Source organism: Delphinus delphis, chromosome 3, assembly GCF_949987515.2.
Source record: "Delphinus delphis chromosome 3, mDelDel1.2, whole genome shotgun sequence".
NCBI classification, from domain to species: Eukaryota; Metazoa; Chordata; class Mammalia; order Artiodactyla; family Delphinidae; genus Delphinus; species Delphinus delphis.
In genome coordinates, this window is record NC_082685.1 from 15,238,187 (window position 1) to 15,255,681 (window position 17,495).

Below are 17,495 nucleotides of genomic sequence, written 5' to 3' on the forward strand. Positions count from 1 at the left end.
GTGAACTCCAGCCAATGGTAGCCCGTGGAAGGGGTGACACATGCGTCTGGTCTACCAGTAGAGGACGGCGGGAAGTGCGTTGGGCGCATGCGTCCTGTGGTGGCTTAGAAAAAGGAGCTGCTGGCGGGCCGAGCTGAAGACATGGAGCAGGGCTACGGAGGTTAGTGTGGGTAACTCAGTGCGGGGTGGGACCGGCAGGTGGTGCCCGGGCGGCAGGGCCACCATCACGCAGAGGGCTGCGGGCCGGGGACTACACCCGAGCGCGGTTACCGCAGTCCGGCCCTGCGGCGAGGCGGCAGGGCGCGCGCGCGCAGCTTATTGGATCTCGGCCCCGTCGCTCCCGGGGCGCTGCGTGCGGATTGGCCGACAGGGCCTGAGGAAGTTGGCAGATTTCGGCGTGCCGACGCTGCGGCGGGCTTCGGGGGGCGCCTCAGGCGGTTGGGGCAGTTTCAGTTCCTTAACCCTGGCGGGGTTGGCCGGGCCCTGCGGATCCTCGCCGCTAGCAGGCTTGCTGTCCCTTTTGGAAGACGCCACAAAATGGCGGCGCCGGGGGGCGGAGCTATGGCGCGAGTTTGTGGGGCGCGGGGTCTTCGGCCGGGAGCCGAGGTGGAACCGCTGCCTCTTTCCGGGCCGTCGGGCCTGTCCGGGGACCTGCGGGGCTTGGCTGGGGTCTCCGCGCGGCACACGTGATCTGGGGCGCCGGTCCCGGAAGCCGTATGGGCGGCGCAGGTTTGGACCCCGCCAGGCCCGCGGTGCAGAGCAGCGGGGCCTAGTGCGGCCTCTGCAGTGGTTAGCCTCACTGGGCGCCTACCGCGGACCTAGCTCGTGCAGATCGGGGACGACACATTTAAGGGTCAGATGCGGGGTATCTTGGTCAAAGCTTGGAAACCCGATGAGCTTTGGGGTCGTGACAGATTGGGGGCTTTCCTTAAGGCAGTCCTTTGTGGTGGCCTGGAAACGCCAGAGGGGCTGTGTGAGAGGGAACGTGCCCTTACTCACTTGGGTTTTAGGGCCTGCGGCAGGACGGACCTTCTTGGGCGATCTGCTCTCAGTCTTTGGAATCTGAGCCTCCTGGGAGGCCTTTGCTCTATGCTGGAAGCCGCGTTTGCCCGCAGGGAACAGTTGGAATATGCAGGGTTGGGCTTGACCCGGCGCAGATCCCTATTCAGGTGTATGAGGTTCGAGAAGTAAGCGATCTGATCATGGCTGCCGCAGCGAAGGCGCATGTTTTGAAAGGTGGCAGCATTAGCAGGAGGCCAGCAGCAGGAATTGCAGAGAAGCAGAGAGGTCCTGAGGTGCATGGTGTGCTTGTGGCTCTACCTGGTACTCCTGTCTTTTCTGCAGTGTGACTGGATCTCACTCTTCTTTACCTGCCTCCCTACCAGAGTTTTCAGCTAGTAGTAATTCTGCTTTATGCATGTCCTTAGCTTGGAGAGGTCACACACACACACACACACACACACACACACACACACACGCCCATCTTCCTGCTTACTTAAAACCTTTTCAGACTCGGTTTAGATGCAGAGGCCTCCCTGAATCCTTCTGTAGCTTTTCCATCTAGAGTTATTTCCTAAGATTTGTTGAGGCTTAAGAGTTACTGTTTGGCCATAGGAGGCACCTCGATCTGGGTCCAGGTCCTTGTTCTCCTCAGCTCCATGTTCTTGGGCAGGTGACTTATCCTCTGGAGTCTCTGTGTACGACAGAGTAAGTAGTACCTATCTCAAGGGTCATTGTGAGGTTATGTGAATACCACATGCTCCTTAGTTAGACCAGTGCCCCACAGTTGGTCAGTTGCTGTTAGAATCACTGCTTTTCTGCTGCACAGATGTGGAAAGCTGTGTGACATGGGGAGGTCGTAACCTTCAGCAGGGTGACTTTGGATCAAGTCCCCTAACCGCTGAGCCTTAGCTCCCACAACATCTCTGAATGTCATTCTCTGAATGTCACAACTAATGTGTGCTGAGTGCCCGTCGTGTGTTGCATACAGTAGGCACTCAGTGGTTTGGGTTGTCCTGGTAGGAGAGAAAGGATGTATTTGAGAGAGAGGAGGCTTTGTAAAGGTGAAGTCGTTTGACAGGTATGAATGGTTGCCCATGCCCAGCTCTGTGCCAGGCTCCAGGGACACAGATGAAGCAGGGCTAGACAGATGCTATCATGGGAATGTCTGGAGGGGCAGAGGGAGCCACCACAGAGAGGAGTGCAGTCTGATGCCTTAGGGCCAGGCTGAAGCCCTGGGACTTCAAGGCCCAGCAGAGCATTGGACGGTTCAGAGTCACACAGAAGCGAGGCCTAGAGAGGCACAGCTGTTGTCTCCAGATTTTCGAAGTTTGTTCTCAGTTGTGGGATACTTATGGCTGCTTGGGGTGGGGGCGGGGGACTGTGTCCTAATGATGAGCTAGCTGGTGGCTGGTTCTGTGTCTTCCTCAGCTGCGGGTTGAGGCTTAGGTCAAGGTCCCTCCTCAGGCAATGGACAGAACTGTCCCGGAAGCCCATCCACCTCCTCTTTTTTCTGCTTTGACCTCAGGCAGGTGGAGTGTGATAATGCAAAACCCAGCTGTGGGATGACATTTAAGGAAACATTGTTGTGGTTGTGCTGCCTTCTTGTAAGGCTGGCACTGAACTCCTTCAAGGAGATTCTTTTATGTTCCTCAGAGCATCTCAGAAGCACTTGTTCTCTGGTATGACACATATGACCCTAACTCACAGATCTGTTCACAGGCTATGGGGCATGGAGTGCTGGACCTACCAACACCCAGGGTAAGTGGGATGGACCTGCTTTTCAGGGAGGCATGGGCTACCCACCCCCCAGCACCAGCATGACATAGCTGGGACCAAGAAACCTTTTTTGTAAAGGGCCAGATAGTAAATTTGGGGGCGCTTTGCAGGCTACATGGTCTCTGTAGAGCAAAAGCCACCATAGACAGTTTATAAACAAGTAGGTAGGCCAGTGCGCCGATAATATTTACTTAAAGACACTGGAATTTGCATATCGTATGATCTTCATGTGTTGCGGAATAGTCTTTCTTTTAACAACTTTTGTTGTTTTATTCTAAGTAAATAAATAAAGGTTTTTATAATTAATAGACTTTATTTTTTAGTAGCTTTAGTTTATAGGATTGAGCAGATAGTGCATAGAATTCCATACACTCCCCCTACCTTCACCCCAGTACAGTTCCCTTATATGTTACAATTTATAAACCAATGTTGATGTATTGTTATTAACTATAGCCTAGAGTTTATATTAACGTTAACTCTGTTAAACAGTTCTATGAGTTTTGACAAATGTGTAAATGATGTGTCTTTTGTCAAAATTCGTATGTTATGAAGTATTCTTTTGATTATGTTTTTTTTTCTTTCCTGACCATTTAAAAACATAAAACCCATTCTTAGCTTGCAGGCCCTACAAAAACTGGGCTATGGACTAGATTTGGCCCGTTTGCTGACCCTGCTTGTGAGTCTATATCATGGTGCTAAGTGTGTCTGAAGTACCAGAATGTGCTTTTTGGTGGGCGAGGTTTTCTTCTTTTTGCCAGCATCTGTTCCAGGGGATGGGATGAGGGTTTACTTTGTTTTCTGAGCCTGGAGCTTGGCTCTAGCACCACTAGGAGCAGGGTGACTTTTCTGCCCATCACTGAGTTTCCCAGGAGGAGGTCTGTGTTATTCAGGCACATGACGACCCCTTGCTCAGTTGAGTTAGGGACATGATTTTCCACCAGTGCACTCTCCGTGCTGTTGGCAGTGCCTTAGTTCTGGCTCCTGGTGAGAACTGGCACTTTAGAAGGGCTCTCTACCTAGGGACCTGGCCTGGGCGGCCTCTTGGCTGGTGGCCCACGCTGGACAAGCTTCCTGGAAAAAGGCTGCTGTGTCCTTTCTGTTGCCCTAATGGAGGAGATCAGGCTTGCTTAGGAGAGAAGCCCTGACTGTGCTCCGCTGAGTGCTCTGTAGGAAACGAGTTTTACAGCTAGTGGATTGCAGCCTTTCCTGGCCGTAATGGGCAGCCAAGGGTGCCTCCTGGAGCACTGACATAGCCACCCTCAACCCTGGCCTGTGCATAGTGGATGAGGCGATAACTGTTCTTCAGCGCCCGGCTGTGGTGGGGGGAGGGGATGTGTCTCAGATGCCTTTGTTTTGCAAACAAAACTCGTATGTTTTTGTTTCTTCTAAGGTGCATATGGAACTGGTGTGGCCAGTTGGCAAGGTAGGCCCTTCTGGGGGTCCATGGGTGGGTGAGTGGGCCTCCGATCAGCTACCTAGAGAGGCTGGGGTGCAGGGATCCCCAACTTCACTCCTAGACGTGCTCACAGCTGTTGTGAAGGCTCAACAGACTGGACCTGAGGTGTTGAGGAGGGCTGGGGGGCAGGCCTCCAGGGGAACTTGCTGGATATGGGGGGTGGGGAGAGTTGTGGTTGTATTCTGGGAGCAGCAGCTCTTTGGTGGGTCCGTCAGTAGTCCCAACTGCTGGCTCCTGGGCTCTCGCTTTGAATGAGAAGCAAGTCTTAGGATCTGGTATAGAAAACCCATTGCTCAGAGTTGAGGCCGTGCCCCTGCCCTCCTCCTGCTGCCTCTTGGCAGTGTTGGGGTAATGCCAGAAGCACCTGGACCCATGACCCTTTTCCTTCTCCGTGGGCAGTGGGTGCTCCTCCCCAGACTTGTCCACCATGGGCTGGCCTTGTGGCTGCTGAGATCTGATTTAGTTTTTCTTCCCTCTGTCAGGTTATGAAAACTACAATTATTATGGTGCCCAGAACACCAGCGTCACCACAGGAGCAACCTACAGCTACGGCCCAGCCTCATGGGAGGCCACCAAGGCCAGTGATGGCCTGGCACCTGGGGGCCCTGCCATGCATATGGCTTCTTATGGCCCAGAGCCGTGCACCGACAATTCCGACTCCCTCATTGCCAAGATCAACCAGCGTTTGGACATGATGTCCAAGGAAGGAGGCAGGGGCGGGAGCAGCGGCAGTGGGGAGGGCATGCAGGACCGGGAGAGGTGATTATAGACCTGAGCCCTTCCCGGGGGATCCCGCATGCCCAGCTTTGTGTAGACGGGAGTGGGCACCTGCTCTTCCAGGGAGGGCTCTTCTCCAGCTCCCTCCTGAGTGTAGGATAGATAAATTGAGCCATTGTTGGGGCCGAGGCATGTAATAGGACTTGCTGGTTTCTTGAGTGGTGGGGCTTAGGGCATGACTGTTAGCTAAACTATGCCAGACTCCTTATTTCTGTTTCAGGCGCCTAGCAGACTCTCCCCATTCCTGTGGCCAGGGCTTCAGGCCCCTTTTCAACAGTGTTTGAAAGGGATTTTGGTCTGTTTTATTTCCTGAGCATTTAGGAGGGATGCGTGGTGGTTTGGCTTTGCTGTTCTGAATATAGGGAAGTCAGCTTTGCAGGAGGCGTTGAGGTGCCCGGACAGTGTGGTGATGGGTTGTGCTTTCTTTGCAGCTCCTTCCGCTTCCAGTCGTTCGAGTCCTATGATTCCAGGCCTTGCCTGCCCGAGCACAATCCTTACCGCCCCAGCTACAGCTACGACTATGACTTTGACCTGGGGCCCGACCGCAATGGTGGCTTTGGTGGTCAGTACAGTGACTGCCGGGACCCAGCCCGTGAGCGGGGCTCCCTCGATGACTTCATGCGGGGCCGAGGCCAGGGCCGCTTCCAGGACCGCAGCAACCCCGGCACCTTTATGCGCAGCGACCCCTTCATGCCACCTGCAGCCTCTTCTGAGCCTCTTTCTGCTCCATGGACGGAAATGAACTATGTGGGTGGGCGGGGCCTGGGAGGCCCCTCCGCCAGCAGGCCTCCACCTTCCCTCTTCTCCCAGTCCATGGCCCCTGACTTTGGCGTGATGGGCATGCAGGGGGCAGGTGGTTATGACAGCTCTATGCCCTACGGATGTGGCCGGTCACAGACCCGGATGAGAGATCGGGTATGCCCTTGCCAAGTTCTCATCTGCCTTATTTGCTTTTCCTTTTAAATAGCTTTGTCTGTAAGATTCACTCATATTTTAAAATGCACTTCAACTTTTAGTAAAAACGTACAGAATTGTGCATCCTTCACCACCACATAATTTTAGAGCGTTTCCGTCATCCCAGAAAGAAACCTCTGTTATTAGCAGTCATTCCCTGTTCTCTCCCCCAGCCCCTGGCAGCCACTAATGTACTTTTCTGTCTCTGTAGATTTGTTTTTTCTGGACGTTCCATATGAATGCAGTCATATAATACTTGGCCTTTTGTGTCTGGGTTCTTTCACTCAGCATAAAATTCTTGTGTTTTGGTTGGGGTGGGGGCGTCCAACCATGTTGTATTTCTTTGCTTTCTGAAAAGGCCTTTTCTGTCCTTGTTCTCTGATCTTACAACCTCTTTGTTCTTCATTTCTCTGGGGTATGTTAACCGTCCGAGTAAGCAATGCATTGGAATATGCTTTTGTCTGTAGCCTAGGCGGAGAGAGTTTGATCGCTGCGGCCCAGATAGCTTGGGCAGGAAACGGAAGCAGTTGCAGATTTACGATGAGCCAGACACCAAACAAGCCCGGGCTGACAGTGAAGGAGATTTTTCTGAAAACGGTATGCCCTGGGGCCAGTAGGCCCAGCTGTGTATGAGTCAGTTGCATGCTTGGTGTTCTGCCTGCTTGTCTGGACAGGGGACACACAGGAACTCAAGGGCTGTGTGTGTCACCTGCACTCTCAAAATCCCCACTGTAGTCAGGACAAGCGCAGTCACTCTGGACAGTGAGTTTGGGAGGTGAAAACAGGGAGTGGGCCAGCTGCCGAGGTGCTGACTTTACCTATTCCTTTGTGTTTGGTAGATGATGGAGCTGGTGACTTCCGGTCAGGAGATGAAGAATTCAGGGGTGTAAGTTCGCCTTTACTCATCAACCTCCAGTGTCTCTAGTGTGGGATTTTTTCCTTACTTTAGTGTCTTCCTTACAAAGAGGCAGAAACAGTTGCTGTGGTAGATTCAACTCTACCTCTTGAGTAGATTTTTTTTTTTTTTTTTTTTTGCGGCGCGGGCCTCTCACTGTGTGGCCTCTCCCGTTGCGGAGCACAGGCTCCGGACGTGCAGGCTCAGCGGCCATGGCTCACGGGCCCAGCCGCTCCGCGGCATGTGGGATCTTCCCGGACCGGGGCACGAACCCGTGTCCCCTGCATCGGCAGGCGGACTCTCAACCACTGCGCCACCAGGGAAGCCCTCATGAGTAGATTTAATAATCAGATTTGCAGCTAGGTTTCTAAGAGTTTTCCACTTGCAACAATCCTTCTTTTCTTGAAGACCTTCCCAGCCCTCTCCCCAGCCATACCTGTGTCCTCGCAGTGATGTGCCTAGCTATACACGTGGTAACTGCAGTGGCTGTGTAGGCTGAGGCTTTCAAACAAGCGCCGAAGACTCATTTGCTGCCAGCTCTGTGCTGGTGCTGAGCTGCATCCTTGTCATTCAACTCTCAAAACCAGTCATGGGAGATGGGTGTTGAAGGCTGGCTCTTAGCCAGGACCATGCACAAGCACCTGGGGAGCAAGCCTTCGCCACCTCCTGCAAATTCTGATCCAGGTCTGGGGTAGGGCCTGGAAATCTGGGTGTATGAAGGCTTCATCCAGGTGCTTCTGATGGTCAGACGAGTTTGGGGAAGGGGAGGAAGGGGCAGGATACAGTGAATTTTCAACTTTTCTGAGGGTCTTGCTTGCTCCATGTCTAGGTTGCTTAGATCTTGAGTCTGAAAATCTCTGCATATCTGCTGATTGGTAATTTAATCTTTAGCTTAATGTCTAAGGAATGGCCTCAGTTTCAGTTTTCAGTTAGATGAGTTGTTTTTATCTATACCTGGCTTGTTATAACATAAACAAGTAGCTGGGAAACTTCATAAAGCCCATTTTCATTAAAGAGTGCAGGAACTAGCTTCCTACAAATCGAGGTTGCTTAACACAGTTGATGGATGGGCTCTTGGTCTTCCCATGTGCAGAACCGTTCACTTGCCAGAGGTAGTTCTCTAGCTTTAGGAAGAACTAAAAGCTGGACTGTGTCTTTAATAAAAAAGCAAGTTAGTCATCATCACAGAATCTCAGAAGGCAACCAGGACTAGTGAGAGGACACTCAGGCTCCATCCCATGGCCGTGGAACTTGTCCTGACACATTTTGGGGGTGTTCCTGGTGGCACAGCGACCACCAGGTGGTGGCAGGGTGCTGGGCTGGTCGTGGAGAGTTCTAGAAATTCCACCTCACGGTCTGACTTTGTGCCTTTTTAGGAGGACGAATTCTTCGAATCCGGGAGGCAGAGAGGTAGGCATCACCCAGCATCCCTTTGAGCTTTCCTGTGTCTGCCCAGCTACCTTGCACTCACTGCCTAATGCCCAGGCGGGCTGGGTTTCTGAGCGAGCCCAGGGCCTGGGTGGAGGGGCTTGTGGCTCAGGGAAGAAGAGGGGCCCTGCCTGCAAGGTGGGCCTTAGCCATGCCAGTCACCCCGAGGCTTTGCCTTGGAGTTTGGAGCAACACTTGCTGGAGACAGGTCTGTTTGCCTCGCTCAGTGCAGGCTGCAGAGGCAGGGGGAAACTCATCTCCGGGTGTCTGCAATAGCTCGCAGTGGTAGGGAAGGGAGGGTCTCAGAAATGCAAGAGAGAAAAGAAAAGGCGCCCTCCAGCTTGTCTTCTCTGCTCCCCCCTTGGCCAGTGCAGGTCCCTGTACTGTTCTCTCCTGGGCTTCATTCTGTCCACAGTTCCCTTGCTTGCCAGGCCAGGGCCATGCTCTCAGCCTCTGTGGTGGGGACACTGGCACGGCATGGGGCAGAGTTCAGACACCTGCCTGGGTGGGGAGCTCGGGAAGGGGGGGGACAGTCGGGACACTCAGGCCCAGATCCTCCAGAGGCAGTCACTGCTCAGCAGATCTCACCAGTTCGAGCGAGGGAAACCTAAGAGACCGAAATAAGCAGCAAGAACAGAGCAGTGTTAAGCCCTTCAGGGGGATGTGGAGAAGCAGCCACTTGTTTCTTTTCCTGTTCCCATGGGTCTGTCCATAGCTGGTTTCCCCTAAGAATCACAGGCTGCCTCCTGTGTGACTCTGCTCCCGTAAATTCTGAAGGCCCCTGGCTTAGATGCTCCTTCTCTCATATGTTCAGGTTTAGCCAACCCTCTGAGGTCCTCCTGCCCTGTTTATTGAGGCAGTTAACGTTTATAGCATGGGACCACAGAGAGCATTCTGCAGCTCATGCAGCGGGGTAAATGCTAAAGCAAAGGTGACGTGTTTATTGCGCGCAGGTCCTGCTACCTACCCGGGATGACTTTGCTATTAAACAGCAGTAATAGTTTCAGGCAGTGACCTCTTGCCAAATATCCCACACGCCCTTTTGAGAGGCTTCTGAGCAGCGCACGCCGGTCGCCATCTTCGTGGGACAGTCTCGTGACTGGCATCAGGGGTAGGGGTTACAGTTCAGATGCTTATCCAACCTTTTTTCAGTGTCTGGCCCTGGCCCTGAGCCGCGGTGACCTGGCCTGGCCTCGCCTCATGCTGGGACTCTGGGCTGCACAGCTCTCAGAGGAGCTCCCACACTGGCCCCACGGGATGGACGGAGGACCAGTTGGTCTCTTCCCATTTTTATTTCTGGGATTGCTTCCCACATATTCTTGGGAAAGCCCTAGATTGACGGTTTTTGTGAGTGGAAGATAGAGTTTGGGCCACCAGGGATTGTCAGACCTGCTAAGGCCCTAGTTCAGAGGAGGCCAATGGGACAGTTGTCATGGTCCACCTAGAGGTGGGACGGAGGGCAGCAGAGTGGCTTGCTTTATTTTCTGAGGCCTTCCAGCTGCTGCCTCTTTATCTGGGAAGAATTGCTTCTCTCTCTCCTTAAGTAACATTGGGAGAAGACCCAATTGTAGGGTGCTGGATTAGAAAAGCAAGATAGGGAAGGACACAGAGAGCAGGTGGGCCATGGTGTGAGTGGGATGGGCGGGCCATGTCCCTGGCCCATGCCAGCCTTATCAGACCATGGGGGGAGTGAGGTGACTCCCTTGGGAACTACTGAGGGTTCTCATCAAAGGCCACCCCTGTTGGGAGCCTTTGACAGCCCTTTGGTACCTCAGGGTGTCCTGCCCCCGCCATGTGTGGAGGCCGTGGCAGGGCATGGGGTGTGGTGGCCGAACTGTGGCCCCCATTCAAGGCCCTGGTGCTCAGCTCATCTGCAGGCTCCTCAGAGTGTCTCGAAGGAACTTTTCTGTTGCAGGAGAGAAGGACGATGAGGATGATGAAGTGAAGAAGAGGAGGGAGAAGCAAAGGAGGAGAGACAGGATGAGAGACCGAGCAGCTGACAGGTGAGGAGGCAGGCGAGGTGGGAGGTGAGCACTGTCAAGACTCCCCTGAGCTCATCTGTCATCACTCCACATGCAGGGGGGGGCCTGGTTTGATCTTCTGACTCCAGGTGTATGTCAGAAAATCCAAGTCAGGTCGATGGGAGACAAAACTTGGGAAACACACTGAATCTTATTCTTGCTGGTGGGTCTGTGTGGCCTCACATTCCCAGCTGGCGGCTCTCTTGATTGCCCTCCTGCAGGGCTGTGAGGAGTTCCCTTGCCCCCTGGCTTGTGTCTGTCATCCCAGACAGGTGAAGTTCATTCAGCATAGCTGCCAAGAAGGTGCTTTGGGTCCCTCGTCCACATAAATCCAAACCACCTGTGGAGTTTGATGTGACGATTATATATGTATAGTTGCTACCTTCAAGGTTTTGTCTCTAAATAGAAAAAAATGCAAAAGTGCAAACCCCAAAGGGCTGTGTGCTGTGACCACACCATGCGCCTCTCCCCGTAAACCACAGGTGGCCACGTGAGTGCGTGGTTGATGAGGCCCATGACCACAGGTGGTTATGTCTCTATGCACAGGTTCTCTTGATGACTTGGAAGGGAACCCTTGCCCTTGAGGCTTAAATGGGGGTAGTGGTTTCCCTGTGCAAAGAAATGCTTAGCGAAAGAGCTAACAGTAGAGGCTGGAAAGCCAGGAACTGAAAAGTAGGAGTTCCAAGTGTTACACAGAATTCATTGAAATCCTTGTTTTTAAACAGATGAATAAAATGACAGGTATATTAGATCTGTTTTCATGCCACATGGGAACTGAGATGACTTTTTTAAAGGAATCTTTAACATACCTAGTGACTGAAGATCCTCAAAGAAACTTGGAGAAATTGTCATGGGGGAGGTAAAGTTGCAGCAGTGGAAGTAGGAACCCTGTATTTCCTTGGTAGCTTACCGAGAGTCCTGCACATAGGGCCTGGGAGATTTCCCCCTTCACTCCTCTTTCGGGGGTATCTGCAAAGGCAAGAGTGTCTTGTGGCACTTGTCCAGAGATCAGAAGGCAGGCGTTGGGGGCCAGCAGATCTCTAAGTTGGCAGGGGAGGACTCCTGAGTGCCCCAGGGCCTGTGCTATTACACCCCAAATGGAGCAGAACTGAGGGAAGCAGCACCCCACTGTGGGGGTTTGGGGGTCTGTAGCGTGCTCTCCCCTTGCCGTACAGCATGCATGCATTTGGTGAGATTTTGAAAGCGCACAAGAAGCCTCAGTTTTCCTTCATAGAACTTGATTGTGATGTCTTTACGTTGAGTCCCATTGGAGAATTGATCTTAGGATATGTGAGTTTTGAATTGTGTGAGGTCTTTGGGAGTTCCTCTGTTGTATTAAATTGGGGTTGCCTTGTATCTTCTGAGTGGCTGCAGAAGGAGACATCTGAGAAGCTATGAAGTTAGGTACTAGGCCCCTAGAGCAGTGGGCTGGAGACTTAGGGAGCTCACAGTTCTGAAAAGTCTCCACCTTTGGCTGTTCTCTTGTGAGCCTTTGGACCAAAAAGAGTGGTAAGGTAGTAAAGTGCTACGTGAATCATTTTCCTGAAATACTTGCAAGGTTGTACTCTCATTCTTAAGGTGGGGAAACTTGGGGTAACTGCTACTCTGACACCCTGTGACAAGTCAGAAGACTTAATTCAGAAATTGCTTTCCCATTTCCATTTCAGTTCTAAGCAGAGATGAGTTGGTTATCTGTGCATCACCGCTTTTCTTTTTGTCTTCCTTCTCCAGGATTCAGTTTGCCTGTTCCGTGTGCAAGTTTCGTAGCTTTGAAGATGAAGAAATCCAGAAGCATCTGCAAAGCAAATTTCACAAAGAGACACTGCGGTTTATAAGTACCAAATTGCCTGACAAGACGGTGGAGTTCCTCCAGGTAAATCACGCTTGGCCTCCCATCACGGCATTTCCCAGATCCTGCAAGTGTCAGATCCCTCACAGAGAAGGGAAGGGAAATAAGAGGCCTAAACTTGGTCAAGATTTCGTTTTCCAGAATAGCAGTGTACAAGTCCCGAAGTCAGAGGGACAACTGAGAGCTCCCGTCATTGTAGTTCCCACTAATTCTGCCCATGGAGCTGCTCTGATAGCTGTCTTCCCTTCCTTGGAGCAGCTGAGATAAGGCTGTCACTGCCCCCCATGGGCTTGGCAGTCACCCTTGGGGGGCTGCCTCTGGTGCAGTTGGAAAATATCCACATGTGTCACCCTCTCCTCATTTCCTTTGGTGCCATCTCACAACCTCTCTAGGAATACATTGTAAACAGGAATAAGAAAATTGAGAAGCGGCGTCAGGAACTGATGGAGAAGGAAACCACAAAACCAAAACCAGATCCTTTCAAAGGTGAGTTGTGATCCTGGGGTGTGTGCTATTCCAAATCACAGAGCCCAGCTCGGGGTGGTTGAGCATGTGACGTGAAGACAAGTGGGAGGGGCGCTTAGCAGGGGAAAGAAGCCTTCAAGTGTGGCCTAATGTAGATGACACCTCTACTGGCAGCTTATTGGAGTGACATTAAGCACTCTGATGTTTTTTTCTCCTTTGAAGAGAAAGGACCAGAAGAATGAGAAAAGTTAAGTATAAAGTTGCCAGGTGTAGAGGCCATTTGTCTGTCTCCATACTCCTTCTGGAGGGCAGGTGATGCCCGTCTTAGATTCTGTCCTAACTGTCCTAACTTAGAGAGGGGCTACAGGGAGAAAACGTGGGCCTTGATGGGGAGTAAGTGGGAAGAAAGCATCACTTGCATGCTGTCCCAGATCCCACAAGACTTGGGTTTTGTCAACAGGGATTGGCCAGGAGCACTTCTTCAAGAAAATAGAGGCTGCTCACTGCCTGGCTTGTGACATGCTGATCCCTGCGCAGCCCCAGCTCCTCCAGCGGCACCTGCACTCTGTCGACCACAATCACAACCGCCGGGTGAGTGCCCCCCTGATGCTGGGTGGGGCAGGCAGTCCTGGCTGCTAGTGGGAGGGGTTCCGAACTTTCTGTCTCTTATGGGGAAGCTAACATCTTTAGGGGCTTTTGCCATATACCGTCAAGTCCATCATTTCATTAGGTGGTTATAAAATGCACCCCAGTTTCTATTAAAACGTGAGAAAAATGTGTTGCTTGAGATTGACTAAATCCAGTAGCTGCAGTTCTCCTGGGTTGAGAATGTTCTTTGTAAACCACACGGGTAAATTCCCCAGTTGCTGAAAAACTGGATTTCTTATAAGCTGAGGCTGAGGGCCACTCAGAGCAGAATGGCCTAGGGGACCCAGGACTAAGGACTGGTTTGATCCTTACTAGCTGATGGGGCCTGAGGCTAAATGTTTAGCTCAAGGCGTTGGCAATTTTTTTTTTTTTTTAAAGGGTCAAATTGTAAATATTTTCAGCTTTGAAGGCCATCAGGTCTCTGCCTAAAGCCTGCCTAACGCCTCAAGTCCGCTGCTGATGGGCAAAAGCAGCCAAAGGCCATAAGTAAAGGAATGGGTGTACCCACGTTTGGTCTGCGGGCTGTAGCTCGCCAAGCCCTGGTTGAGCATCTCTGTCTATCGTTGGTTTACCCTGACTACCAAATTGGAGCTACCTGTCCACCCGTCTCCTGGTATTATTAAAGATCAGCCAAAAACCCCTGTACAAATATGGGATTATCATATGAATGTGTCAAGCTCTAGAACAGTCAAATGGTTGCAGCATTCAGACTTTTGCTCTAGAATTTACTTGTAAAGTCAATAAAACTCAAAAAACTGAAGAAAAAGCTTGCCCTTTTCCCCTACTGAGTCCACATAGCTTCTGATCTGTAAATGTTCTTATTTCATCCTTGCTTGTGCACATAGTATACATCAGTCGTGTGCCTGTGCTTTTGTCTTTTGAGATTATCAGACTTTTCTAACACTATTTCACAATCTCAGTTCCGGTGCCTCTCCAGTGCCTTCTTTCTTTCATTATTGGAGCCTAGCATTTGGGGACTTACCATAGTGAAGAAAGATGTTAGTTGTCTCTCTGCATAGGACTAATCTCAGAGCAGCTGAGCGTAACCAGGCTGATTTGTTCTCATGCTTCTCTATGCACGCCATTTTTAAAAGCCCATGTTTGATTCCCTTTGTAGTTGGCTGCTGAACAGTTCAAGAAAACAAGTCTCCATGTGGCTAAGAGTGTTTTGAACAACAGACATATTGTGAAGATGCTGGAAAAATACCTCAAGGTTTGTGCTCAGGAGTCCAGTAGATGGGAAGAGCTTTTGAGATGGAGGATGAACTAACTCTGTGGGTTTGGAATTATATCCAGAGTGCAGTGTTTGGCATTTCTGAGTCTTTTGAAGAACTGAGAGATGTTGGAATGTATCGGGCTTGGGATTCCACAACTGCGCATTTCCTGAGACTCACTGCTTGCCTGGGAATTCTGGAGTTTGGTCCTACTTGATTAATCTGTGTGATGGTGCTGACTCTCACCATGAGAAACCCTGACTATCCATAAAATACCAAGCAAAACGCTGGTGAGATGCTTCAAAACAAAGCAGCAAACCAAAGTAAATGATAATGGTCCAGGTAGAAGCTAAAAACAAGGTTTTGCGGGCAGAGACAACCAACAATGAGATGGGGAACGAGGGGGAGGGAAGAGCCAGTGGTGCCATACTACGGAGTAGCAGGAGCAGAGTAAGAAAAAAATCCCAAAGAGGGCACCCTAGCGAGGAGGCTGCTTGGAAGAGTCTCTGGTTCCTCCCTGGGAAACATATTTTGCTAAGTGCTCAGCCCCATGACTTCAGCGTTCAGGGCTGGGAGTTAAGATTCAGCATAACCTGACTAGGATGTGTTTGCCCTCCTCTCAGTTATTAACTGCTTCAGTGTTTGACAGTTCATTTCAACCATAAAGGGATAGAATCTAAATAACCGGTTTAAGAACCGTAACTGATCAGTGTTCACTTTGTGGCTTAAACAGACTTAAAGTTCCTGGAGTCAGCTGTAGACTCAAGCTTCTAAATAAGTGTCTTTGTTTTTGTTTTGGGTCCCACCTTGCGGCTTGCGGGATCTCAGTTCCCCAACCAGGGATTGAACCCTGGGCCATGGCAGTGAAAGCCCAGAATCCTAACCACTAGGCCATCGGGGGAACTCTCTAAACAGCGTATTTTAAACCACATTTTCTAATCTGCTAGTGATAATCTTTAGTTTACTTTTTCTAAACTAGACATAGTTTTAGCATATGCTCATGAGAAATTCAGCTTCTGAGAGAGGTACACTTGGATTGAATCCTGACTGATGTTTAATGGCTGTGTGACCTGGCAAGTTAACGATCTTTAAGTCTCATATCCTTCTCTGTAAAACGGGGATAACCTTCATGCCTGGGCTGAGTGCTTAATCGAAACTTAAGAAAGAGCCTTAACTTCCTGTTAAAATGAGGCTTTTTTTTTTTTTCTTTAATTGGGTTAAGAAAGCCTAGGTCTTTTAAACGTTTCCTCACCATTACATGCTTGAATAATAAGTGCAAAATAGTACTGGTGAAGCTTTTCTGAGATGTCTTTTCTGAGTCTGTGGGCTCTGAGCAGCTGTAGGATTGACTCACCTGGTGTGATTTAAAAGGTTTCTCTTGACTCTGCCCATTATAAAAAGATAAACTCCCAGCAACCTGAGCCTCAGTCTCTCATTTGGACAGTTCTTTAGACTGCACTAACCTGTGTTTCCTCTTCTTGGCCAGGGTGAAGATCCTTTCACCAGTGAAGCCGTTGATCCAGAAATAGAAGGAGATGACAATTTAGGAGGTGAGGATAAGGAAGAGACGCCGGAGGAGGTAGCTGCCGAGGTCTTAGCTGAGGTGATTACGGCAGCAGTGAGGGCAGTAGATGGGGAAGGAGCACCTACCCCGAAAAGTAGTGAAATGCTGGCGCAAGAGGAAGGCCCTATGGACACAGCTGAGACCACTAGTGGTCCCCACCCTGGAGAGCAGCTGGAAGCGGAGGCGCCCTGTGGAATGGCACCTGAGAAGGGCAACACTGAAGCAGAGGCTGGAGGTGAAGCTGCTGAGGCTGGAGGTGAAGCTGCTGAGGCTGGAGGTGAAGTTGCTAAGGCTGGAGGTGAAGTGGAAGCCCTGGCAGCAGAGTCGGAAGGCACCTTGACAGTCACTGCTCCTGTCCAAGCTGCTGCAGAAGCCGAAGTGGAACAAACTGATGCAGAGTCCAAAGATACTATTCCCACAGAATGATCCTCCTTTCCCTGTTTCAGGGGATGTGTTATATAATGCATTGTTCTTTCTTCTTTGGTTTATAAGCAGTACTAGGGTATATGATGCTGGAATACTATTTTGGTGAAGAGACCCAGCCATTTCCTTCAGAAAAGTGTACCTCACAGGCTTGTCTTAAGAGTTGCGTGGCTTTCTGCCTTGGTTTGAAGGCTGCAGAAGCTGTACATTCCCACAAGTGGCTGTGACATCTCTCTTTACACTGTAGTTGGAATAATAAAAGTTGGATAAGTAGATTTTGGTGACACTTTGCTTGTTAAATACAGCCAGTGGCTGAATGCACCACCACAACCACCAACACCCCTGCCGCCCGCCCCCCCCCCCCCCCCGCCCTGTATTATTTTTTGGTCTGGGAGCAGTTCAGTACTAGGATATATCTTGCTTTATAAAGGATTTTTTTTTAAGTTTCATGAATTTGCTTTGGCTTCAGTTTTTGATCTCTGCTTTTGTGGTACACTGTATGGTATATGGTTCTCCTTCACAAGATGTAGCAGAATCTTGTTAACATGCGATGTTGATCCTGTCACATCACTGAACTCTCAAAGACCTGATGAATCTGACACACCTGCACCATTAGAAGCATACCTACTTACCCCTCAAGAATGGGAACACTATGCCCAGGGCATTGTTTCCCAATCTTTAGTCCTTGGTAAATCACCTTTACAATGTTTTACCTCATTTGTGTTCCACCTCTGCATTACTTCAGGGTTTTTTCGGTTTTGTTTTTCTTTAAGTTGAGTTACTTCTACTTAAATATATTTAAAAAGAAAATTTGATGTCTCATGAATGGAAAACCAGTATAAATTGCCATACATAGATACTATCCGTGGAAAATGAATAAACATTTTATTTTAGATAAATACTGTTGCTTTGGAAGTTTCTGAATCTGTAAGAAAGAAAAGCCAGCATGTGTTAAAGGGTAGTAAGCAACAGTGATACTTTCATATAATCAAAAGAATTGAAAGATACCTCCCTTTTGAAATG

General features: G+C 50.3%; 1 protein-coding gene across 2 annotated transcripts; it reads left to right on the forward strand.

Annotated features, from left to right (window-relative positions):
* The first annotated feature begins 84 nt into the window (after nucleotides 1–84).
* On the forward strand, nucleotides 85–16,921 carry AKAP8 (A-kinase anchoring protein 8). 2 transcript variants are annotated; one of them, XM_060008145.1, is made up of 14 exons: nucleotides 85–160; nucleotides 2,722–2,760; nucleotides 4,169–4,201; nucleotides 4,717–4,993; nucleotides 5,443–5,926; nucleotides 6,433–6,562; nucleotides 6,805–6,851; nucleotides 8,237–8,270; nucleotides 10,204–10,291; nucleotides 12,041–12,182; nucleotides 12,551–12,644; nucleotides 13,084–13,214; nucleotides 14,389–14,484; nucleotides 15,972–16,921. In XM_060008145.1, the coding sequence occupies exons 1-14, from the start codon at nucleotides 142–144 to the stop codon at nucleotides 16,473–16,475; spliced, it is 2,118 nt and encodes a 705-aa protein (XP_059864128.1). In that variant the 5' UTR covers nucleotides 85–141; the 3' UTR covers nucleotides 16,476–16,921. The 2 variants fall into 2 exon arrangements, with proteins under 2 accessions (XP_059864128.1, XP_059864129.1); XM_060008146.1 differs by lacking the exon at nucleotides 2,722–2,760 and having other exon boundaries at nucleotides 99–160.
* The last annotated feature ends 574 nt before the right edge of the window (nucleotides 16,922–17,495 follow it).